This window comes from Platichthys flesus, chromosome 13, assembly GCF_949316205.1.
Source record: "Platichthys flesus chromosome 13, fPlaFle2.1, whole genome shotgun sequence".
Lineage (NCBI taxonomy): Eukaryota > Metazoa > Chordata > Actinopteri > Pleuronectiformes > Pleuronectidae > Platichthys > Platichthys flesus.
The window spans coordinates 708,034-732,238 of record NC_084957.1 but is presented as its reverse complement, the minus strand read 5'-3'; the positions used below and the strand labels follow the sequence as shown (position 1 = coordinate 732,238).

General features: G+C 46.0%; 2 protein-coding genes across 2 annotated transcripts; one reads left to right on the top strand and one right to left on the bottom strand.

Annotated features, from left to right (window-relative positions):
* Nucleotides 1-20,056, top strand: itgav (integrin, alpha V). The gene is made up of 32 exons (XM_062402182.1): nucleotides 1-502; nucleotides 2,654-2,787; nucleotides 6,627-6,718; nucleotides 7,035-7,149; nucleotides 7,605-7,666; nucleotides 8,055-8,103; nucleotides 9,060-9,182; nucleotides 9,289-9,333; nucleotides 10,009-10,052; nucleotides 10,553-10,609; nucleotides 10,756-10,808; nucleotides 10,981-11,056; nucleotides 11,207-11,336; nucleotides 11,450-11,547; nucleotides 12,047-12,140; nucleotides 12,242-12,287; nucleotides 12,547-12,654; nucleotides 12,774-12,829; nucleotides 12,922-13,076; nucleotides 13,293-13,430; nucleotides 13,547-13,614; nucleotides 13,708-13,852; nucleotides 14,196-14,288; nucleotides 14,528-14,607; nucleotides 15,806-15,886; nucleotides 15,992-16,097; nucleotides 16,502-16,660; nucleotides 16,943-17,074; nucleotides 17,402-17,515; nucleotides 17,707-17,814; nucleotides 17,900-18,019; nucleotides 18,208-20,056. The coding sequence occupies exons 1-32, from the start codon at nucleotides 336-338 to the stop codon at nucleotides 18,298-18,300; spliced, it is 3,141 nt and encodes a 1,046-aa protein (XP_062258166.1). The 5' UTR covers nucleotides 1-335; the 3' UTR covers nucleotides 18,301-20,056.
* A 390-nt stretch (nucleotides 20,057-20,446) lies between these two features.
* On the bottom strand, nucleotides 20,447-24,097 carry si:dkey-69o16.5 (Alpha-aspartyl dipeptidase-like). The gene is made up of 8 exons (XM_062402259.1): nucleotides 23,655-24,097; nucleotides 23,147-23,235; nucleotides 22,982-23,056; nucleotides 22,766-22,845; nucleotides 22,372-22,545; nucleotides 21,335-21,394; nucleotides 20,989-21,071; nucleotides 20,447-20,601 (listed from the first exon to the last, which is right to left on the bottom strand). The coding sequence occupies exons 1-8, from the start codon at nucleotides 23,747-23,749 to the stop codon at nucleotides 20,475-20,477; spliced, it is 783 nt and encodes a 260-aa protein (XP_062258243.1). The 5' UTR covers nucleotides 23,750-24,097; the 3' UTR covers nucleotides 20,447-20,474.
* Nucleotides 24,098-24,205: the final 108 nt, after the last annotated feature.

Below are 24,205 nucleotides of genomic sequence, written 5' to 3'. Positions count from 1 at the left end.
CTCGGTGTCTCCTGTGTCCTCGCCTCCTGTCTCCTCCTGTCTCCTCCTCCCCTCAGCTCCGTGGCTCCGGGTCTCAGCGGCTCCTCAGACTTCAGCAGCCGGACCGAGCTCCGCTCTCTGCGGCCTCAGTGTTCGCGGTGACTCGGGTATCGAACACTTTACATGACGACGTGTTGTGTTCGTGACTCTGGAGGATTGTTTCTAACAGGACGACATTTTAAACTAGTTCGAAGTGGGGACGCTAGCTAGCTATCTAAACAGCTAACTTACTAGAAAACCAACTAGAGAACTAATTAGACAACTAACCAGCTAACCAGTGACCGGAGCCTGTGGTCATGGCGGGTGGACTCGCAGCTCTCGCTCTGCTCGTCTTCGTCTGGGTTCGATTCCCCAGTTCCGCCTCGTTCAACCTGGACGTGGACAGACCCTCCGTGTTCTCCGGCCCAGAGAGAAGCTACTTCGGCTTCTCAGTGGACTTCTTCAAGCCCCACAGCAGCGTGAGGTAAGCCTGGAGAGGAAGAGGAGGAGGAGGTTGAAGAAGAGGAGGAAGGAGTGAGGGTGACGAGGAAGAGGGTGAGGAGGGGGAGGAGGAGGAAGGGGTTGAGGTGATGAGGAGGGGAACGAGCAGGGTGAGGAGGAGGAAGAGGGTGATGAGGAAGGAGTGAGGGTGAGGAGGAAGGAGTGAGGGTGACGAGGAAGAGGGTGAGGAGGGGGAGGAGGAGGAAGGGGTGAGGGTGATGAGGAGGTTGAGGAGGGAGAAAAGAGTTGGGAGGAGGAGGACGAGGAGGGTGATGGGGTGATGAGGAAGAGGAGGAGGAAGAGGGTGAGAAGGAGGATGTTGAGGATGGTGAAGAGAGTTGGGAGGAAGAGGGTGAGGAGGAGGGTGAGAAGAGAGTTGGGAGGATGAGGAAGAGGGTGAGAAGGAGGGGGATGAGGAAGAGGAGTGATGAGGGTGAGGAGGGTGATGATGGTGATGAGGAGGAGGAAGAGAAGGGTGATGATGAGGAGGAAGAGGGTGACGAGGAAGATGATGGTGACGATGGACATGTATAGCTTGTGTCTTATTGCCAAGGGTATGATGAAGATGAGGAGTAGGTTGATGAGGAAGAGGAGGGTGATGATGGTGATGAGGAAGATGATGACTTGTTGAGGTTCCAGCAGCAGCGTGAGGAAGAGGCTGGTGGAGGGAGCTGGTTCCTCTGTGGTCCGGAGTCACAAGAAGTGTCTTCCTTCTTTCATGAGACTGATCTGTCTCTGTCTCGTCTCTGTCCTGTTCCTGTTTCCTGCTGTTTGCAGAGATAAGAAGACAGGAGACACGTGACTGATCCCGCCTCCTGGACCGAGACATTTTGACTTTATACTCGGTCTCAGCTGATTGGTTCTCTGTTGGGACAATGTACTCATAACTAATTATTTATTATGAGTTGTCCTAATCAAGTTATTGTGTCCCTGATGATGTTGATGATGGTGATGATGATGATGATGATCATAATGATGATGATGATCATGATGATGATGATAATGGTGATGATGGTGATGATGATGATGATGATCATAACGATGATGATGATGATCATGATGGTGATGATGATGATGATGATGATGATGGTGATGATGATGATGATGATAATGGTGATGATGGTGATGATGATGATGATGATCATAATGATGATGATGATCATGATGATGATGATAATGGTGATGATGGTGATGATGATGATGATGATCATAACGATGATGATGATGATCATGATGGTGATGATGATGATGATGGTGATGATGATGATGATGATAATGGTGATGATGGTGATGATGATGATGATGATCATAACGATGATGATGATGATCATGATGGTGATGATGATGATGATGATGATCATGATGATGATGATGATGATGATCATGATGGTGATGATGGTGATGATGATGATAATGTTGATGATCATGATGATATCGTTGATGATGGTGATGATGGTGATGATCATGATGATCATGATGATAATGATGATATCGTTGATGATGGTGATGATGGTTATGAGGATGATGAAGATCATGATCATGATGGTGATGATGGTGATGATGGTTATGAGGATGATGAAGATCATGATGATGATGATGGTGATGATAATGGTGATGATGGTGATGATGATGATGATGATCATAACGATGATGATGATGATGATAATGGTGATGATGGTGATGATGATGATGATGATCATAACGATGATGATGATGATCATGATGGTGATGATGATGATGATGATGATCATGATGATGATGATGATCATGATGGTGATGATGGTGATGATGATGATAATGTTGATGATCATGATGATATCGTTGATGATGGTGATGATGGTTATGAGGATGATGAAGATCATGATGATAATGATGATATCGTTGATGATGGTGATGATGGTTATGAGGATGATGAAGATCATGATCATGATGGTGATGATGGTGATGATGGTTATGAGGATGATGAAGATCATGATGATGATGATGGTGATGATGGTTATTAGGATGATGATGATGATGATCATGGTGATGATGATGGTGATGATGGTGATGATGACCAACTGGTCATAGAAGGTGTCCTTACTGTGCGATCTTGTCCTCTGAAGGTTGATCACATGACTTCCTGTCCCCTCAGGTCGGACGTTCTGATTGGAGCGCCTCGGGCCAACACGACGGCCTCCAGCAGCGTGGTGGAGCGAGGAGCGGTGTACAGCTGCCCCTGGGGGGGGGGCGCCGCCGCCTGCGAGGAGCTTCTCTTCGACAGCTCAGGTATGAACCATCTCTCAGCTCCAACTCAACAGCTGCGTCTCATCAGACCTGAGGCCAAAGAAGCCGAACCCAGAGCTCATCACTGAGAACTCTGAAGCAGATTGAGACATGAGATTAGAAAACATCTGATAGATCTGAACATTTGGAATCATTGTGTTTTTACTAAACTTCATTAACGTTTATTAAAGAAACAAAAGAGCAGCAAACTAAATCCTTTTCTTTACGTAGCTGTTTACATGATCTTGTAGAATGTGGCCAGAACCAGACTCCACTGGGAACTGGGCTTGGCCCGGATGGGACCTGCAATGTGCAAAAGGACAACAAGTCGTCAGAGACCATGTTCCATGCTACAGAGCGCTGGTCGCCTGTTTGATCAAAGTTTATTAATATTGAACGTATCACAGTTCTAAATCTGACCTAATTAACACTTTACTGCAAAGACGATAAGTTGAACGGTTGTTGAGATGTAAGCGTTCCACAGACCGATTCCTGGAAGTTGTAGATAGTTAACTACTAAAGGGGGAGTTATGAAAGCTGTGGGTTATGTCTGTCCTCAGAAACTTGGCTTCAGTGTTTCATCAGATTAGAAGTGTTGAAATAAAACCACTGTCCACGCCCAGTGAGACACTGATAAACCAGCAGTGACTGGCTTTGTTTACTGAACCAGTGAGTGTTAACCAGCACAGCTCCCACAACGTCCATGTTTCTGTTCAGTCAAGTCCTTTAGTGATGCTGCTGCACTGGGCGGCAAACACTTTTTATTGTATATCATATATTTATATATGTATACTATATATTTTTATTCATGAGAGAGTTTTTACTGTCACAAGAAAACGTCCAGAGCTGGTCTGAGAGCAGTTGTGGTTGTATGGCGTCCATCTTAACCGCGAGTCCACCAGGAAGCTGCTGTTTGTTTTTTACTGTCTCCACACATCTGACCTAATCTGTCTGTAACATGTGTAAGAGGGTTTTGTTTTGTTGGAATCAACATGTGCTGGTTCCCAGTTATCCAGCATGTCCTGCTGTGTAACCACAGGTTTTAACTGGAAACAGCTACTCAGACTCTTGCTTCTTGTCAAACAGGAAACAGAAGCAAACTGTGAAAATATCAGGAAACATACACAAATAAAAAATGCAGTGAAGCAGATGTCACATGTTTGATTCCTCATATTCATATGTGTCCAGGAGATGGACGAACTGTGCCCTAACGTGTGTGTTTTTGTGTGTCTGTGTTGGGTTGCAGTAATATGTGTGTAATCACATGTGTTCAGGCATGTTCTATATGTGGAAATGAACAGTAAGGAAGGCGACTCATTGATGAGTGTGGACTCGTTTTAAATGTCCTTGTAGGGACTTTAAACTGAAAACACTCTGAGGTTCTTCCTGTTTAGACTTGAGTTTATGTTCACGTCATGTTTGTGAGAGTCTCCAAGAAAGTAAGTATTTTTCCTGTCCCCAGAAGTGACCTGTTAAAACCGATAGACGCTCTTAACAGTGATGTAGAAATGTTCCTCCGATGTTGAAGTATTTTTACTTCAGCTAAAAGTTTCCGTAAGTCAAAGAAACCACAATAAATAATGAAAGCACTGAAATTATGTTATAAATTAAGAAATACTAAAATCTGACATGTTTCTTCATCAGTAGACACATAAAACATGTAGATACTCAAGATTCTAAATATAGAAACTTGAACTTACATTCCTTACTCTCCATAAGTTGTTAGAAATATGTATGTACCTTTGTTTTGTTTGGGTTAGGGTTAAGCTCTCAGCTTTATCAACTTGTTTTTCACAGCATGTAATGAAAAGTAATGACTTGCAACACAAATTGCATTGAGGTAGAAGCTAGAATCCTCGACTTTCTGCTGCAAAAAGAATGAACGTTTTCTTTATTAGTTTTCATTTGAGATTGATATAAACAGGAGCATGAAAACAAAGATCTCCTGCAGTGGGACGTCCATTAAACCATAAACTGCAGGATTACTATCAGTCCGAGTAAAGAAGGAATAACTGTTAATCTTTACACACACACAACACATTCCTGAATCTGTCCAGACATGAGATGAGCGGCTGCGCCTCGTTATCCTGCAGCAGAGCAACTGACATGGTCTGTGACAGGAAGAGAAGGAAAGTTCTCTCGTTAGTTGCTCCTCTAAAGTGGTCGTGTAGTTTGTAACTCACTTTGAATCAGTTCAGAAACATTCTCAGTCATTGAGGATCCCGTCTCCACCTCAGGACGCTGGACATGCTCCTCACATGTTCCTCACATGTTCCTCACATGTTCTCTATGTGAGAACAAATGTCTGAGTCAGTGTCTCTGGACATTTTTATAGAACCTCTCCCGCAGCCTCCTAGTAAATATCTGGAAAATGTCAGAGGGCCATGTGAGAAACCAGCAGGAAAATGTGTGTGTCTGTCTGTGCGCACGTTTGTGTCTAAGTGTGTGTGCGTAAGTGTGGTTCATTGTGTGTTGATGTTTGCCGTTGTGTGTCAGCATTCAGCCTGTAGTTTCATTCCATTAATGGCTGCCCTTACGTCTTTGAGCAAGGCACTGAGGCTCTGCAGACTCTGGTGGCACTGCTGTACACTGGTGTGTGTACAGCAGTGCTTGTGTGTGTGTTTCCACCACAATAGAGACCTTTGTTATTGATTTGACCTGCGTGATCGCTGGCTAAAGCTTTACAGGACCTAAAAACAGAATAAACTGGAATGTTGCTGTGTGTGTGTGTGTGTGTGTGTGTGTGTGTGTGTGTGTGTGTGTGTTTGTGTGTTTGTGTGTTTGTGTGTGTGTGTGTGTGTGTGTGTGTGGGTGTTTGACTGTGACTCAGTGTGTTGTTTTCCTGTGGTTTTTCGTACAGAAGGTGACTCGTCTTCTGTTTTTAAACTTGAAGTATTCTTTCTTTTTATTTTGCAGCAGGAAGTGAGTGGAACCCAGATTAAAGTTGTTTAAACGATAAGTAGCAGCAGTTGAATCTATAATGAAAACAGTTAGTAGAGAATAATCGTTCATCAGCCGTAATCGAGGTAAAACTTTGACGTGTCATGATCATGTGATCTACGAAGATATTTGTGGTTGTCGTAAAGATTTCCATGTTAACAGCGAGCTCCTCCAATCAGAGGCAACTCTACTACACCAGAGAATTGTGGGTAGTAAAGTACAAAACCAATAGAAACCTATCATTCAGGCTTGTGGCTTCTACAGGAGGATATAATATGGTTCCACAGCCTCGTAGCTTGAGCGGGTGGAGCTCAGATAGTTGATGTATTATGGCTGATAAATAAGATCTCTGTTCAGAACACAAATCTATTTCCAGAGCCACGCTGAGAAGCTCTGTACTCCTCATGTGTGCCTCTACACCATCATCCCAGATTCAGGAGAGAAGCTGGATTTTCCCCCACGATGGGAAACTCCCGAACACTTCCTCAGTGTGTGTTCATCACCACACATGTGACTCTTATTCTATTATCTTTTATCTTTCCATGTCTTTAACTGCATTTTCATGTATTAAGTTTCTCATAAACTTCAGATTTTCTTCCATTAAGTTTGTTCTATCGTCAGTTTTCTTCTTTACATCTCTACTGAAACTTCCTCTCTCTTCAGTTGCTCGTTCGTTGGATTGAAAAACCTCCTGTTGTTTTTAAAGGTGACTCCTGTCCGGTGTGTTTCTGTGACACTTCGTCCAAACTATATAGATAAATGTAATTATCTAAATATCGATTTTTTACGCCAGCATGTCGCTCATGAGTGCGGATGACAAGATGTCGCTGCAGGTCCAAGGGGATCTGACCCATGACCTCCTCTGAGGTCGCACATAGTAACGAGGCTCTCGCTCTTTGCAGATGACAGGACCAACAAAGATGGGGCTCCGATGGAGTTTAAGTCCAAGCAGTGGTTCGGTGCCTCGGTCCGATCCGATGGAGAGCACATCCTGGTAAGAAACTTTAATTCTCTGAAGGCTCACAGATAACGAAACTGAACAGTACCACAGAAATCATGGGGGGGGGGGGGGTGCTGCCAATGGTGAGGGCCCAAAGACACAAGGAAGACATCTCCACAGGAGCAGAACTCTTTGAGGAGGAGAGTTTAATGTTTTTTTTTATATTCAGATTTGATAAGGCTTTCATCTTAGACCCTGTTCTCACACTCGTGCTTGTGCTTTGACCTCCTGCAGCTTCAGCTCTTTTCTTCACGCTGCTTCTGTGTGCACATGAATCCTGTTGTTTACCGGATGTGTGTGTGTTCTCCAGGCCTGTGCTCCTCTGTACCAGTGGTCGACCTTCGGAGTCTCTGAGCGGGAGCCGGTGGGAACCTGTTACCTGAAGAAAGGAGTAACAGTGGTGGAGTACTCGCCCTGCAGATCGGGTTCGTCCCTCTCCTCCGCTCGTCCTCTTCCTCTGTCCTCTGTTCATGTGAACACATGTCGGAGGCGGTGCATGTTTAATCACCAGCAGGGTTTGACTGCTCCCTGTGGTTGAAACTCTGTCTCACCTCTAAGTCGTGATCAGGAACCTGTAACCACACCTTACAGTCAAACCACCGGAGGTCAGCGAAAACAAGAATCTATATCCCTTTACCACAAAGTTCAGAGCTGGTGCCAAAGGTCAATGGTTAGAGCGCAACACCAACACTTAGCTGGTCTAGAACCAAGAACCACTTAGGTCACCTCATCTGATTGACGTGAACTTAAATCAATTGTTTGAAAGATTGAAGTAGTTGCTTTGTTTGTCAGATGTTCACAGGTCATCACTGAATATTTGTAATAATGGTTTCTCATCGTTCTGATTCTCTTTGTTATTAATGATCAAATCTGTGTCCAGGTGCCAACTCCCCAGAGGGGCAGGGCTTCTGCCAGGCCGGCTTCAGCGTGGACTTCCTGAAGGTCAGTATCCAAGACGAGCTCCGTCCCCTCATCTCCTCCACCAAGGAGCTTTGAGTTTGTGTGTTTGTGTGTTAGTTTGCAGTAAGTGTTCTCACATCAGCTGACTTTTTACTGAGGGGACATACTGCCCCTCTGGATATGTCCTGGATCTTCTCCTGCAGCCTCCTGGTAAAATGTGTGTAACATGTCAGAGTGAGTCCATGTGAGGAACCAGCAGGACAATGTGTGGAAGCTTCCCAGAGAGCGAGTGGACGTGTTGATGAGGTTTCTACCACGTGACGTGAAACTGGAAGAACACGAACATCTCAGGATGAAGAAGAGGAGCCGGACACGTAGAAGACAAAGACGTCAACTTGAAAAATGTCCTTCTCTCTTTTTGTGATTTCAGAAGAACAAAAGAGTGGTGGTGGGAGGACCTGGCAGCTTCTACTGGCAGGGTGAGTTCTAGACTTCACTGGACCGTGGTCTGGGGCACTTTTCAGTGTGTGTGTGTGTGTTTGTGTGTGTGTACGTCTGCGTCTGCGTGTGCATTAAACAAATACATGAGCTAAATGGAGACTGAGCTCACAGTGTGCAACACCCCACCTTAATGGTTTAATGAGCAGGTGAGGCTTGTGTGTCAGCAGTGTGTTGTAACCCATGTTTGTCTACTCGTCTGACGTTAGAGGGTGAGACACAGTTTAGTGAGTCGGTCTCATACGTTTTCTCTCTCCCTCTTTGCCTGGGGTGTGTGAGCTAATTATTGTTTCCTGTCGGGTCAACACTTACAATTACACAACCAACCACACACAAACATACACACACAAACAGCTCTGTTCCTGATCAGACCGCTGTTAACTCTGTGGCTCCTTTAATTACAAGTTGTGTGTTTTTCTGAAGTTCATTGTCTTGTAAACAAAATCATTTCTCAGTCTCTTTCTGTCTCTTAACTTCTCTAAGTTCTCCTCAGCTCTGCTTTATTTGTATTGTTGTTCTCTTGTGCTCATTTCTCTCTTCTCCTCCTCTCTTCTCTCCATCGTCTCCTGTGGTCTGTCCTGGTTCTGTTTCCGTTCTTCTCTCCTCATTTCCCTTGTTTTAGTGTTTTTAGTTTCCTCCCTAATAACCACTGAGGAGATTTCCAGAGGAATTGGTGGAAATATGTTTTAATGGGTCAGAGAGTAAGTTCCTACATGTTGGTTTGGATCTGAATCAGGATGTTTTGCATTCTTCCTGATTCCTCTGACATGTTTAGAGGACTGGTATTAAGTGATTGGGAGCGTTAGTGAAGGTATGAACTCTGCTCAGAGACATTTAGCTTGTGTTCTCTTCCTCTTTTCTTGTGTTCTTCTGCTCTCCTCTGTTCTCACCTCGTCCTCTTTTCTCTTCTCTAACGTTCTACTCCTCCCCTTTTCAGGTCAGCTGATCTCAGATGACGTCTCAGAGATTTTTACCCGGTTTGATAAACAGTACATCACCCCGTATGGAAACACGCTCACCACCAAGTCCGCCGGGGCTCAGTACGACGACAGCTACCTTGGTAACCATGCCCTCCCCTCTTTCATTCATTATCTACGTTTCAAATCCATGAGAGGTTTTTAATATTTCCTGTAACGTGTGTGTTGGTTGAACGCTGCTCCCACCAGGTTACTCTGTGACCGTCGGAGACTTCAATGACGATGGACAGGAAGGTGAGGCTGGAGATGAGTGGAACCTATTTCAGTTTAATGCAAAATTATGTAACTGTTACTGAGCAACAGCGCCCCCTGCAGTGTCCATATGATGAAGTGGTTTTCAAGTGAATCAAAGTGTTGTGTTTTGTCCCACTGGATATTACCCATGATCCTCTGCTTCCTGATCCTGAAGAGCTGCAGCTGTAACAAACTCTGTTCATAATTCTTCTTGTTGTACATTTTACTTCTGAATGTTGGAGATAAACTCTGGTTTTTAATAACTTTAGGTGTTTTTAACTGATCTCTGTTCAGCTTCACTCTTCAGCTGCAGCTGGTTGTGTCTGTGACTCTCAGTCAGTTGTTCTCACAGGAGATGGAACCCACTCAGCAGATTCACAGAGAACAGACGCTCAGGGAGAGAAGGAGGAAACTCTCATGTTCACACTCACACATCAGACTCACTTCATCCAGCTGCTGCTTTCAGGAGGAAACGTTGCTCAGTGTTGATTTAACTAACGTCAGTAGATGAACCGGCTCTGAAGAAGAATTCCTCCGTGAATCCACCTCTGCATCTATTGTGTGTTTTAAATCTTGCATGTGGACAACGACCAATGCTGTGGAGCTGCAACTTTAATCAATGAACCGAATGTAATAATCAACCCAAACCCTGACTGTCTGTCCTCACTTCTGTAGACTATGTGACCGGAGTACCTCGGGGAGACAAGGCACTGGGTTATGTAAGTGTTTAACACACACACACGTCTCTACCTATTCCTTAGTCTTGACCCTCAAACAGTCCATTAAAAGGGGGTTAGAAAGTCCTCACAAAGTCAAAATGTCCCCAGAATGATGGTGTTGGATGAAAACAAGCTGACCCTCATAACTATGGAAAGACATACTCACACACGAATGGCGTCCAACACAAATATGATGTGTGGCGCATCTGCTGCTGTTCTGCTGATTTCAAGTGAAATGTTCTGGAGGTTCTAAATGAGAGAGCAGAGACGTCAGAGTCAGATGCTTTGGACATTTCTTTGGAACTTTTCCTGTGGCCTCCTAGAAAAACACATTTCACATGTTCCTGTTGTAGTGAACGAGTCTGACCAGGACAATCTCATGATGCTTCTTTAGGTGTCGAACATCAACGTCATATTTCACTACTATGGTGAACGAGCTGCAATGTGATTGGTCTGATGCTGACAGGAGAACAGCTGCACTGAACAGGTTTATGTTTCAGGTGAACATCTTCAACGGTGTCAACATGGAGTCCATGATCAACTTCACAGGGACGCAGGTGAGCTGCAGGACCTCAGTGCCTTTGGATCCTGTCTCCCCACATATAATAATCTTCATAGATATGGTGTGAAGTTTTGATGCTCTGTCATGTAGTGACAGAGAAACATAGAAATAACTGAGCTCCTCCTCTCCTCTGTCTTGTAGATGGCTGCTTACTTTGGACATTCAGTCGCTGCGACTGATGTTAATAATGACGGGTAAGTCTTGTCTATACTTTGACTGAGTAAAAGTACTACATTTAATTTGAGTATCACAGTGAAAGTACACGAGCTCATCGTGACACGCTGTGTTAACGACACTCGTGTGGCAGCTGTAGCAGAGTCACTCTGAAGGAAGTGACGTTGATCTTCCCTCATGTCTGTCGCTCAGTCTGGTCGATCTGTTGGTCGGAGCTCCTCTCTTCATGGACAGAGGCTCAGATGGAAAACTCAAGGAGGTGGGACAGGTGAGAAACACACATCTGGCATTTTGGTGGGTGGAGACCAAACACTGAGCGCAAAGGAAAACAGAGGTTTTTAATCTGTTCTAAATTTTGTTGTGGTTTTAACCTGCCTGTGCCTGTGTGTGTGTGTGTGTGTGTGTGTGTGTCCTCCAGGTGTCTGTTTACATGGGAAGAGCTGGATTTTCCTTCTACCCACCTCAGATGCTGACGGGGTCACAAATCTACGCCAGATACGGCTCTGCCATCGTAGCACTGGGAGACCTGAACATGGACGGATACAAAGGTAATAGATGCCCCCCCCCCCCCCCCCCCCCCACACACACACACACACACACACACACACACACACACACAACCCTGAGCCCTGTGTCTCCTGACACTCACGTCTCTTTCCAGATGTGGCCATCTCTGCTCCGTATGGAGGCCCCGACCACAATGGCTTGGTCTACATCCACAATGGCCGCCTTCGAGGGCCTGACCCATCACCTTCCCAGGTACGTCCAACATCTGAACCAGAAACCTCACGTGAGTTGCTCAAGCGACCGAACTGGGAAAATGAAGATATTCATGAATCCATGAAGCCTTCTGACTGTTTATCCTTTATTTCCTCCTGTGGCGCCACCATCGGGTCACATGTGACTTTGTCACACACGTTTGTTAGTGACTACCTGTGATTTCACTGAGGTTCCAGTGGACGCTGAGACATATGGGTTCACAGTGTCTCTCACAGACGTGCCTGTAAACAGAGGTTATAACTGAATAAAGTTAAGAAGAAAAAAAAAAAAAAAACGATATCACCTCAGTGACCATTCGATGTTCTGTCCTTCATCATGTCACTTGATCTTGAAAGAGACAAAGTCTGGACTGTAAAAGAAGGTGAACTTTACAGGTTTTACCAAAACTGCTCTTCGTCAGTAGCGGGCAGCACTTTGTGTTCGTCTTCAAGAACCCAGAACCAAACCTCTGAAGGACGTGTTGTGTCTCCTCTCTCAGGTCCTGCAGGGGAAGTGGGCGTCCAGCTACATGCCTGCTAGCTTTGGATACTCCATGACTGGAAACACTGACATAGACGGGAATGGGTATCCAGGTATGCACGCACACACACACACACACACACACACACACACACACACACACACTGAGAGGCACAGCACGAATAAAATGAACATCTGTATATTTTTCTTCCAGATTTAATAGTGGGAGTGTTTGGAGCAGACAAAGCTGTTTTATACAGGTAATCAGATCTCACTGTGTGTGTGTGCTTGTGTGTGTGTGCTTGTGTGTGTGTGCTCACACCCCTGCTGTGTTTGTGGTGCTGCTCATGTATTCTCAGCAGTTTAATGAGCGAGGCCACCTCTGATTTCAAAGAGCTGCCGCTGACTTTATAGAAGCTGTGGATGAATTTAACTGATTTAAGCTGCTGACGTTTTCATCCTGTTGAAGTACACACGATGAAAGAACTGTGTGTGTGTGTGTTTTCATTGGTTCATCAGAGCCCGTCCTGTGATCAGTGTGAACGCCACGTTGGACATTACACCTCAGATCATCAACCCAGAGGAGAAGACCTGCAAACTTCCCGGAACCACTACGCTCGTGTCCTGGTGAGTCTTCACCTGACATTGACTCACGATGTCACAAACCACAGGAGCGTGTTTCACCGTAGACCTGATAGAAACGAGCGGTGTGTGTGTTTGTGGTTGTGACTGTGTGTGTTTTGCAGTTTTAAGGTGAAGTACTGTTTGAAGGCCAGTGGCCTTGGAGCTCCAGATACCCTCAGTGAGTGAAACACAGAAGATGCTTCAGTTACCAGCTCATTATCATCATCTTCTGCCCTCATCACCTTTTTCTGTTCTAATCCTCGCTTCCAGAGTTTCAGGTAGACCTCATAGTGGATCGTCTGAAGCAGAAGGAGGCGACGAAGCGCGTGCTCTTTCTGCACAGTCAGACCTTTCAGTACTCCAAGAACATGACGGTGTCAAACGGGAAAGTTCAAGCCTGCGAGGAGCAGTTCGTCTTCCTCAGGGTAAAGAACAACGCTCAGAACACCGGCTAATGATAATGGCTTTTAGAGATATGAGCTAAATAGATGATAAATAGTTATTAAATCTCCACAAACATACATGTCCATGTTTTCTTCAGACACACATCTGTTGTCTGGAGATCAACATGAACCAGCCGCTGCTCTATGCAGCTTTCTTATCTAATAAAGTGTTTTTATCGTAACGTCTTTGTCTCTCAGGACGATCGTGAGTTTCGAGATAAGATCACTCCCATCTCTGTAACGATGGAGTTCAACCTGGACTACCAGCAGGCGGCGGACACCACTGGACTGCTGCCCATCCTCGACATTTCAGCCCCTTCCAATGTCACCAAGCAGGTAACACCGGCGTGTGAGGGTGTGGTCGTCTGGGTGTTCAGCATCAAACCACCGATCTCCTCCGCTGCTGCTTTTGTCTTTTCTCTCTGCTCTGATCCTTCCTCTCTTCCTCCCAGGCTCACATCCTCCTGGACTGTGGAGACGACAACATCTGTAAACCAGACCTGAAGTTGACAGTGACGAGGTGAGGCTGTCTGTTCAGTCCTTCAGGCCGCAGCGTTTAGTCTCACTGATTTCTCTTGTCGTCATTTTGTTGTTTAACGTGTTGTCGTTGCAGCGACCGTGAGCAGATCTACATCGGCGATGACAACGCACTGACCCTAGAGGTCAGTGCTGAGAATCAGGGAGAGGGCGCCTACGAGGCCGAGCTCCACGTCTACCCCCCGCAGCAGGCCGACTTCACCGGGGTCGTCCGCAGTCAGGTACCGCCCCTCTTCACGTCTTATAAACACAGTGTGCGACAGGATGAACACATACGAGTGTGGAGCATGAGGTCGACTGAGAGCAGCACCTCAAACCTCCACCCCTAGAAGAAGCTCATTCTATATAACGTTTACATGTGTTTCACATCGTTGATGAGGCGGTGTGTGAGCCAAGGAGCAGCACCTCCAACCAAACACTGACACCAAGCACACAGCTGTGTGGTCCTGACTCTACACATCCTGCACATCCTGCACAGTCTGTGGATCTCCCCCAGTGTGGAGCTCTCAGATGATTGTGTGGTGGAACCTTGTGCGATGCTGACAGTTGTGTGTTTCTTTACAGACTCTCTCCAGGCTGTCCTGTGCTTACAAGAAGGAAAACCAGACCAAGATGGTGGTGTGTGACCTGGGCAACCCCATGAAGGGTGGAACCAAGGTCAGTTTCCACATCACGGTACCAGTGGGCGTGCTCATGATGCATTCTGGGTGTTTGAGGTACACCCGGAAGTTGTTGTGGGTAGTTGGTGGAGCAGATTTTAGTTGACAATAAATACAAATATAAGGAAAAACAAAGGAACGTGTCTTTAGTGTTTCTGATATATAACCACTCATAATAAGACACTTCTGCTTTCTGATTGGTCCTTTGCTGACTCTACCTTTCCTGTGATTGGCCAGGTGCTGGCAGAGTTGAGGTTCAGCGTGCACCAGCTGTCGGAGGAGGACACGTCTGTCAAGTTTGACCTGCAGATAGTCAGGTACGGTCCTGTCGCCTGTCTCCGTCCAGCTCTCACTTGTTGTATTAGAGGATCAGAAGCTGAACAGGCGTAACGACATCATGTGACTTCTACGTCCTGAGGATGACGTCATCTCCTGGAATCTAAATAAACCTGAAATGATCCATTGACTGATCAGAGAAACCAGAGTGAGCAGCAGATCATCATGATGTTTTAAAGTTTTTTAAGTGTCAACTTCTGTTCATCACTGAGTTCTTAGGAGATCACAATCAATTCAGCTGCCTTTATTTTGAAAGAACAGGAGCTGATCACAGTCAATTCCTCAGTTTGAAAACTCTGGGTTTGTGTTTTATTCTGGACGAACAGAAACTGAGACGTTTGTAAACGATGACACAGACGTTCTTCCTGATTGGTTCTCATCAGTCACATCTACTTCCAGAGACATCTACTTCCTGTTTACATCACATGACCAGTGTATTTGAAGGGTCATGTGACATGTGTCAGATTATTTCTGATCCAGACTGAAAGCACATCAGTGTGCTTGTTGTCCGGGTGAAATCCAGAGACAGAAAATGTGTGTTTGCATCTCATCCCACGTTGATGTGCGCGTCCTCTAAGTCGTGGTCAGCGATACGTTGTGTATTTGCTATGAGGACAACACGCTGGTTGACAACGTGTTCAGCTGAGCTGCTTTACGCCCAGCGCTCGTTGGTTATCCCAAAGACCCGGGGGGGGTAGAAGTATGTTAATGATAGGTGTCAATAGTCTTGGTCGCCCAGAGTCCTCAGCTCTGTGTTAGTGAAAGTCTGAAAGCTTGAGCGTATAAACCCAGAACTAGGACGACAATCTGAATCATAGCTCGAAACACAACACACACATAAAACACATTTTGAACCTTTTGACGTCACCGTCCTGAGGATGTGATCCTTGTGCAGCGCAGACCATGGAAAAGAAATGATTTCAGCAGCTGGCTGTCGCTGTGTCTCTGCACCATCTCACAGATCTTCACACTGAAGTTCTCTGATCGTCTCACAGAGTTTTGAGTAGGCCTCTGATCAGTTTATCAGAAGCGTCTGTTTTCTGCTTCTTACAAAGCAGCAGCATAAACCAACATCCATCTGTTCTTGGATCTGTCGTATACATGTTTTCATATGTTTCTTTATTGTTCAGTTTTTTATTTTGCAGAAATAATTAAAGGATGTGTGTGTTTGCTCTTCAGCTCGAACCAGTACAACAACGCCAGCCCTCGAGTCTCCAGGGCCATTAAGCTGGCTGTCCTTGCCAAAGTGTCCATCAGAGGGTAAAACACCACCACCAGACAATTAGAGCAGTCACACAACTGGAGTAGTGTGTGTTTTTCACATCTGTGTGTGTCTGTCTGTGCGTGTGTGTGGGGTCTTCCTAGGTCGTCTTCCCCTGGTCAGGTGCTGCTTCCCATTGCAAACTGGAAACCTAAAGACCCTCCTGTGACTGGAGACGACATCGGACCACAGATTTTACACGTCTTTGAGGTACACACACTATATAACAATATAAACTCAGCACACCTCGTTTCTACTAGTGAGTGTTAGCGAGCTAACGTCAACTGTAAAAATAAAAACGACAGTACTTCAATTTCTCAGATAAAAACACTGCCATCTTGTGGCGATGGTCACGTGCAGTCGTGATCATGGAGTGCAGCCTTGGTATAGAAGTCCCGCCCATACACACTCTCAACCAATCAGGAGTCAGTATCAGCCTGTTTCTATATCATTAAATAGCAGATTCAAACCAAACTGATCAGAAACATCGGAGAGAAGAACGAGCTGAAACGACTGAAACATCTTTACAAACATTTATTGAACGTCAGGGCACGACCTCAGTCTCAGTTGTGTTTGTTGGTTGTTGGTTCTCATTAACTCGACTGGACCCTCAGCTCTTGAACAGTGGACCCAGCACCATCAGTAAAGCGGCTCTGGAGGTCCAGTGGCCGTACCGCTTCAGGAACGGTTCTCTGCTCTACATCACAGGATATGAGACGGACGGACCCATCAACTGCACCACCGACATCGAGATCAACCCGCTCAACGTGTCGGTGAGAAACACTCGCACTGCACTCATGCACGTTTGAATGATGATGCGCTCAGAACCTGCTGCAGGGCAGCATTCCACTGGTGGAGCAACAAACCCACGATCATCAGTGGATCAGGCCCCAAAGGGAAACACAGGAGCAGCTTGATTCAAACCAAGCTGCTTCACCCCATTGGTCCAAAGGAAATGTTCAGATTTAACACAGTTCTGATGAGTTTCAACGACCACATGTTGGTATTGATGAAGCTTTATAGATTATTGAATACATATATTGTGTTTGTGTCAGAACCCGTTGAGCTCAGAGAAGAACATCAGTGGAATCCCGCCCAGAGAGCAGGACACGGAGGGAAGAGGCCGAACCCAACGCCGCAAGAGAGACCTGGAGTCCAGGGACTCCCAGACCGACCTGCAGATACTGGTACACACAGACACACACACTGACACACACAGACACACACACAGACACAGACTCACACAGACACAGACTCCCAGACCGACCTGCAGATACTGGTACACACAGACACACACACAGACACAGACTCACACAGACACAGACTCCCAGACCGACCTGCAGATACTGGTACACACAGACACACACACACAGACACACACACAGACTCACCATCAAGACTTTTAACTATGTAGTTATTTCATTATAACTTTAAATGTATGTGTTTGTGTGGTTGTGTCTGTGTGTGTCTGTCTCTGTGTGTTTGTATCTATGTGTGTGTCTGTGTGTGTGCAGGACTGCTCGGCAGCAGCCTGTCTGAGGCTGAAGTGTCAGGTGGGCCGTCTGGAGAGGAAGAAGTACGCCATCCTCTCCATCTACTCCCGACTGGCTGTCAACAACCTCCTCAGGGTGAAGAAACGCACACACAACACAACTCAGATTTCTTGGATCAAAGTCTGTAAACAATATGTCGTAAATATCAGTAGAGTTTGATATTTGAATTGAAACGATTGAGCTGCTGCAGAGGATCCAGTTCAGCTCCTCCAGGTTGGGATCTCTCTGGAGAATGCTGCTCAGACGTCTGCTTGTTTTCTTTTCAGACTGAGAATCAGAATCGTTCGTACGAGGTTCGAGCTACAGCCTCTTTCAGCGTCATCGAGATGCCGTACAAGAACCTGGTGTCAGAGCTACCGTCCAACAGCACCACTGTGAGACACACACAGACACACACAACAGCTAAAGCACACACACCTGGAGGGTTGAGTCTGCCCAGCTAACCGAGTGTGTTTCCAGGTGACGGTGTCGGTGATGTGGGTGGCGGAGCCTCTTCAGGCCGTCCCAGGGTGGGTGGTGGCTCTGGCCGTGCTGGCAGGTCTGCTGCTGCTGGCCCTGCTCATCTTCATCATGTACAAGGTGAGGAACCATCTCTGGGATCCTCTGCTAATGTCTGAGCCACCAGGGGACTCTGTTTTTCAGTTTAAACTAAAGTCAGTTTCCACCGATTCTTTCTTTATGAAACAGAAACAATAACAATAACTTACATTTATTTATCCCCCCCCCCAACACTAAACCTGTGATCGTCTCGGTCTTCCTCTCCTCAGATGGGCTTCTTTAAGAGAGTCCGCCCCCCCCAGGACGACTGCACTGAGAAGGAGCAGCTGCAGCCAGAGGAGAACGGCAACACTGACGCCTAGTGGTCAAACTCTGTAGATACTGGACAAAGGTCCAGGAGAGAATCAGGGTAAAAGGCTGTTGAGAGAATTTCACTGTATTGGCCGAGTGGCAGATAATGGTACTGGGTTGGGTTTCCATAGGGATTTAGTTTTGTGTGTTTGCTCCGAATGTCCTGGTCCCAGATGAACTCCTCTCAGCTCCAGAAACATTATTTAGATCCTGAAGTTCTCAAGCTACACATCTGATAATCAACATTCAAGGATTCTCTGAGAACTGCTGAAGGTCGACATGCTCCTCTCAGGGGATCAAACAGATCCAAACATCTAGAGCAGGAAACATTTCTCTGGAGATCTGAGGTCTTCATCTGCACCAGAGCTTCTGGCTTGGCCTGATATTAAATTTGCACTTTGTTTCCAAACTCAAGACGTTGATTGAGCTGCTTGTGTTTGTTGCCCTGAACGTCCAGAGCTGCTGATTCAGGAGAACACCTCTGAGCTTCTCAGGGTTAAACAACTCAACCGACTGAGAGATAATCCATCATCAGAAAATCTGTTAAAATGTAAAAATGTTGTGTGTCAAAGTGTCTCAGCAGCAACACGATCTGTAGTTTAAAGTGTGTCAGTAATACATGGTCCTGTAGTTTCTCCTGTGTGTGTAACTTCTGTCAGAGCTTCGCTGCTTTCTCACTTTGAGTTTTTATACAGGGCGGTGATGATGAGGGATGATTGCCAGGCGGCGTGTTGAGAGGAGTCATCAGAAAAGTGACCGACCTTCAGCCTCTTAAATCTGAGGGTTTAATGAATTCCTTGATTCAGAATCAGACATTTAAAATAATCGTTTATCGCTGCCAAACGTTTTGAATCGTCATGACAAGAGGAAGTGAGGTGGGCGGGGTTTAACTATAGTTACTCACAGTTTTTAGTTTAGCACTGATTTTCAAACAGTATTTTTCTGCTCAGAACGACATCGACTGAAAACAGCTGGTTATTTAACGTGTGTCTGAGTGTGTGTGTGAAAGTATTAGAAAGAAAACACAAACTTTGCTCTAACTTCACCCATATTGGGTTCAAATAATGAACTAATGTTTTAAACTTGTTCATAAGAAGAATCAGAATCAGTCCACAGGAATATTAGTGGTTTAGTTCAGCAGCAGAACTCCCAGAATCCCTCTGGAGGCTGAGCCCTCACGTCAGAGGTTCACTTCCTGGTTTGAACTCTGAGCTGAATTGTCTCCACTGGAGGAAACAGATTTTCTGTTTTAGACTAACGAGCTTTGCAGAGATGATGTTTTATTGTGTTAGATAGGAACAGTTGATCTTCACTGCACTGATCTAACTTTAAACCGGTTCTGAGGACGTCTGTGTTGAGTCCTTTTCGTTCTGATGAACTAACGACTTCACTCTCAACAGATTCTTTTATAGTATTTTTCTGCCTTATTGTGGGACTCGTTGCTCTGTGCATGTGTGTCCATGTGGTGGCGCTCTACCCACCCGTCCGCCCCGTGGACCTGTGGTGTGACTGAATTTACTCACTGTTGATGACCTGAAGCTTTCTACACGAAGCAGAGTTTCTAGAAGTGACTGAACGTGTTGATGAGTCGGATCTGCAGGGTCTTTCTACTCTTTTATATTTAACACCACTGGTTCTCTTCCTCTGCCGTGACAACATGTTTAAGTTGTTTTTTTTATCTATCTATTCTTTCACCTAGAGACTAAAATAACTTTGACACAGATGATTTCACCTTTAGAATGAAATAAACTGATTTGTTCATGTTTGGCTCGGTGTCACGTGTGGTCTTGTTAACTTTGCTTCTTTAACTCGATGATACGTTCACACCACAGACCGTCTGACTCGCCCCCTGGTGGCTGATGGTTGCTCTGCTTCACAATCTGTAGCGGAGATGAGGAGGTTCAGACCAAATCAATCTGTTCATAAACAAAGACACGTCTCCACTTCCTCCAGGAATGACGCCAAAATATCACAGACACGAACGCTGCCATCTTGTGGTGATGATGTCATTTCACTAGTCGTTGAATATGACTTATTAAAACCAAACCCCAGAAACACTAAGAGTATGATTACATGGAAGAGGAGGGGTTGTGACCTGTACTGCAGCCAGCCACCAGGGGGTGATCTACATGAAAACATTAGAGCTCACAGCAGCCGTCATGTCAACGATGCTTCTTTCAGTTTTTTATTTTGGTTCAAGCAGACGGATCATTGAAGAAGAGTCTGGAGTCAGGTGGAGGGGGGGGGGGGCGCCGTCCGTCAGAAGGAAGCTCAGGTCGCTGCCGAGGTCGTACTCCACCGAGGGACGTCCCCTGAGACAACCAATCAGATCACAGGGACAGGTGTTCATGAGGACTGTTCGATTCCCGAGGGTCAAAGGTGCCCATAAGCAAGTCACTAAACCCCAGGAACACTAAGGAGCAATAAATACCATGATGCATTCCCAGTGAAGACGTCATGATGGTCATAAACCTGCAACAGTTTCATAATCACCAGCGAAGAGAACACGGGTCTGAAAGTGTTTTTGCTGATGAGCTGAGTTTCTCTCGGTCTAAAGAGAATCTATAACGAGAAGTGAGGGTTCGGTTCCTCTGCTTCCTGCTCACTTCCCCGGAGCTGACCTATCACTCCTCTACGTTTGGATTCTTTTAGTTTGAATCTCCTGCTTCCTACAGACAGAACTGACATATGAGATTTACCTGCTGAAGAGTTTGGCCTTTGTGGTTCCCAGTAGTGTGGCTCGGTTTCCCTCCACCAGCAGCATGGACCCTTCTCTCAGACCCTAAAACACAAAGTTCAACAGACTCAAAACAATGAGGTCATGTGACGCTGAGCGAATGACGAGGTCTCACTTTCACACAAAGGACAGATTTCACCTTCAGGTCTTATAACAAGTTTTTCTGTTTAGCACAACTCCAGGTTTCCTTCATGATCCAACCCGAGGATCATGTAGAAGAACCTGGAGTCTGGTTCCTCTACATGATCCAACCTGAGGAACATGTAGAAGAACCTGGAGACTGGTTCATCTGGACTCAAACCACTCACCAGGACTTGAGGTGTGTCGGGTTCTTCGTGGTACTGAGTGATCCTCTGCTCTCTGGTTTCCTGTTCAAGACAAAGAAGAATTAACAGACACCATTTTTATATTCAAATGTATTTTAGCTTGTAACTTTTACTTTGCTCTTAGTCTGTGACATGTACTGCAGTCAGCCACCAGGGGGCACTCAAGACATTTTGGCTTCAGTTTTGGGAGCTGTCAATGATGTCCATCTTTATTCACAGTGCAACAACTTTTTATCAAAGTTCGATTCAGGGTTGAATAAGAAGGGAGGAGGTTTCATTCTGATCTGGTTTTTATAGAACTGAAGGATTTTGTCAGACATGCGTTCGTCTTACTTGACCTGTTCTTCTTCTACTGTTTAATTCTGTCTCTACTTCCTGTGATTGGTCCAAAAACTCCTCTTCTGCTCTGAGGAGCCGTCACACATGATGTTCAGGTTCAGACTGAAGAGTCTGAAGCTCTGAACCAGAAGAGGCAGACACTTCACACATCCAGATCAGACTGAAGACAAAGTCCATCAGTGCATCGTCCTTATCAGCTGTTCACAGCCAGAGAGACTTTGAACTGATCCAGTCTCAAATAAAACCACGATAACGAGAGATGAGAGAATGAGCTGAGTTGAAGTTCTAGAGACGGTGTGACTGTGACCAGGGTCGAAGGTTCATCCTCTGAAACAATGATCCTGTTCTTATCTGTCTCTCGTTCAGCTGCTTCTGTGGAAACTACGGAATCAATATGAGACACAACACAAATGTGTTCGGACAAAATGAAGTTTTATATGAGCTACTTACAATTTACACATAAATGAAAATGTAATTCAAGTTTATAAACAATGTTGATGATGAATTCTGCAACCAGTGAGTGAGACGTCTGTAGAAACCTGTTTCCTGCAGCTTCCTTCTACAGATCAGTTTCTTATCTGAAGTTGAATAGATTCTCTTTGTTTTAGTAACACATGTATCTGGTGACAGTGGCCGAGCGGCTCGGCCCACCGCCGGCTCCGTGCCGGGTTCGGACTCACCCCCATGTGGCGGCTGCCGGGGTCGGGCTCCAGGTAGTGGGGGTTGATGTTGAAAGGCACGAGGCCGATGGCGGAGAAGGACGGAGGGAAGACGATGGGCATGTCGTTGGTGGTGCTGATGCTGACGGTGGCCACGTTGGTGCCGGCGCTGGAGCCCATGTAGGGGACGCCGTCCTGAAGGGGGGGGGGGGTTACAATGAGGAGGGAAGAAGGACACTTCTGTTTCCTCCCTGCAGACGCTGCGTGTGTTCAACAACAACGTCCTGGTTCTAGTTCAGGAAATGAAATGTAGGATTTCATCTCTGTGCTAAAAACAAAGAGTGAAACTCCAGTTCAACCAGTTTCTTTCTAAACTGTTCCACTAGTTCCCAGCATCCAGGAGACGAGGACTCACCTCCATCACTCGTCTCCGGATCTCCGACACCACCTGGTTGTCATAGAGACTCTTCAGCAGCCGGAAGGTGTTCCCTCCTCCTGTAGAGACACATCACATGACCCAGAGTCAAGGAGGGAGGGGGGGAGAAGGTAGAGAAGGAGACAGTGGGGACACAGTGGGAGGACAGAGGAGAGCAAACAGGAGGAAAGGAGGAAGTGGACGGTGTCTCCTCACCGATGAAGAAGCCCTCGGCCTTCCTGACGGCCTCCACCGGGTCCGAGGCCTCGTGGATACTTTCCAGCTCGTAACCTGCAGAGGACGTAACACCAGGACATTTGTCTCTGCTCAGCAACTCTGATATTCAAGATGAGAGATGAAACAGTGACGAAGAGGACTCACCCAGAGTCTGGAACTTGTCCCGGGCCGTTCTGGTGTAGGCGTCTCTGTCGTGCAGAGCGTAAGGAACAAACAGAACCGACTTCACGTCTCTGAAATTCACAAGAGACACTCAGCGTGACTCCCTGATCAACGCGACAGCTTCTACGTGTGAGACCTTCACTGCCCCTCGTCCACTGACTTCCTGTCCTGTGAAGGTGACGAGGAGCTGAAGTCTGTGCAGGACAGTGAGTGAAACGTCCTCTAACATGTCTCCAGGAGCAGCTGCAGCAGAGACAACCACTGGGACAGAAGCAGCCGGGGACACTAGGCGGCGTCATGAGTCATGATCCACGCACACATAAATAAAAAGTGTACTCAAAATAAAAGTGATTTTAAAACCAAAAGGAAGTTTTTTTTTATAGAATTTAGTTTAAATCTAAGAGTACATTGACGTATTCAGTGACTCTTTAAATATATTTACTCTTTAGTTACTTCAGTACCTTCGGTACATGTAAATACAAACACTTACTTTCCGAAGAAGTCAGAGATGTTGTCCTGACAGTGTCCCAGGTACCCACCACCGTGGAGGGTGGAGTTGGACACGAGCAGGAGTCTCCTCTTCATCTCAGGACACAACCAGGGACAGACAGAGACACACAGGACACAACCAGGGACAGACAGAGACACAACCAGGGACAGACAGAGACACACAGGACACAACCAGGGACAGACAGAGACACACAGGACACAACCAGGGACAGACAGAGACACAACCAGGGACAGACAGAGACACACAGGACACAACCAGGGACAGACAGAGACACAACCAGGGACAGACAGAGACACACAGAGACAACCAGGGACAGACAGAGACAACTAGGAGCGACTGGGACTCAGAGTTGAGCTGGCTCCCGCTGACAGGAGGTATCACTCCGCCTCGATCTCTCTCGCTTTTAACTTGTTGTTTGGACTCGTCTTTATTACATACTTCCGCTTCCTCCTATGTTCTCTACAATCCTTTCAGAATAAAGCTTCTTTATATTTTTATTTTTTTCATTTATAATACAGTATTCCGACTTT

What these genes read in the sequence shown, in the direction of transcription:
- itgav (XM_062402182.1), top strand. Translation starts at nt 336, where the DNA reads ATGGCGGGTGGACTCGCAGCTCTCGCTCTGCTCGTCTTCGTCTGGGTT. An exon ending in ACCACTACGCTCGTGTCCTG is followed by an intron (nt 12,655 to 12,773) that starts GTGAGTCTTCAC and finishes TGTGTTTTGCAG; the next exon opens with TTTTAAGGTGAAGTACTGTT. An exon ending in CTGAAGTTGACAGTGACGAG is followed by an intron (nt 13,615 to 13,707) that starts GTGAGGCTGTCT and finishes TTGTCGTTGCAG; the next exon opens with CGACCGTGAGCAGATCTACA.
- si:dkey-69o16.5 (XM_062402259.1), bottom strand. Translation starts at nt 23,749, where the DNA reads ATGAAGAGGAGACTCCTGCTCGTGTCCAACTCCACCCTCCACGGTGGT. An exon ending in CCGACACACCTCAAGTCCTG is followed by an intron (nt 21,072 to 21,334) that starts GTGAGTGGTTTG and finishes TTTGTGTTTTAG; the next exon opens with GGTCTGAGAGAAGGGTCCAT. An exon ending in AAGGCCAAACTCTTCAGCAG is followed by an intron (nt 20,602 to 20,988) that starts GTAAATCTCATA and finishes TGGTTGTCTCAG; the next exon opens with GGGACGTCCCTCGGTGGAGT.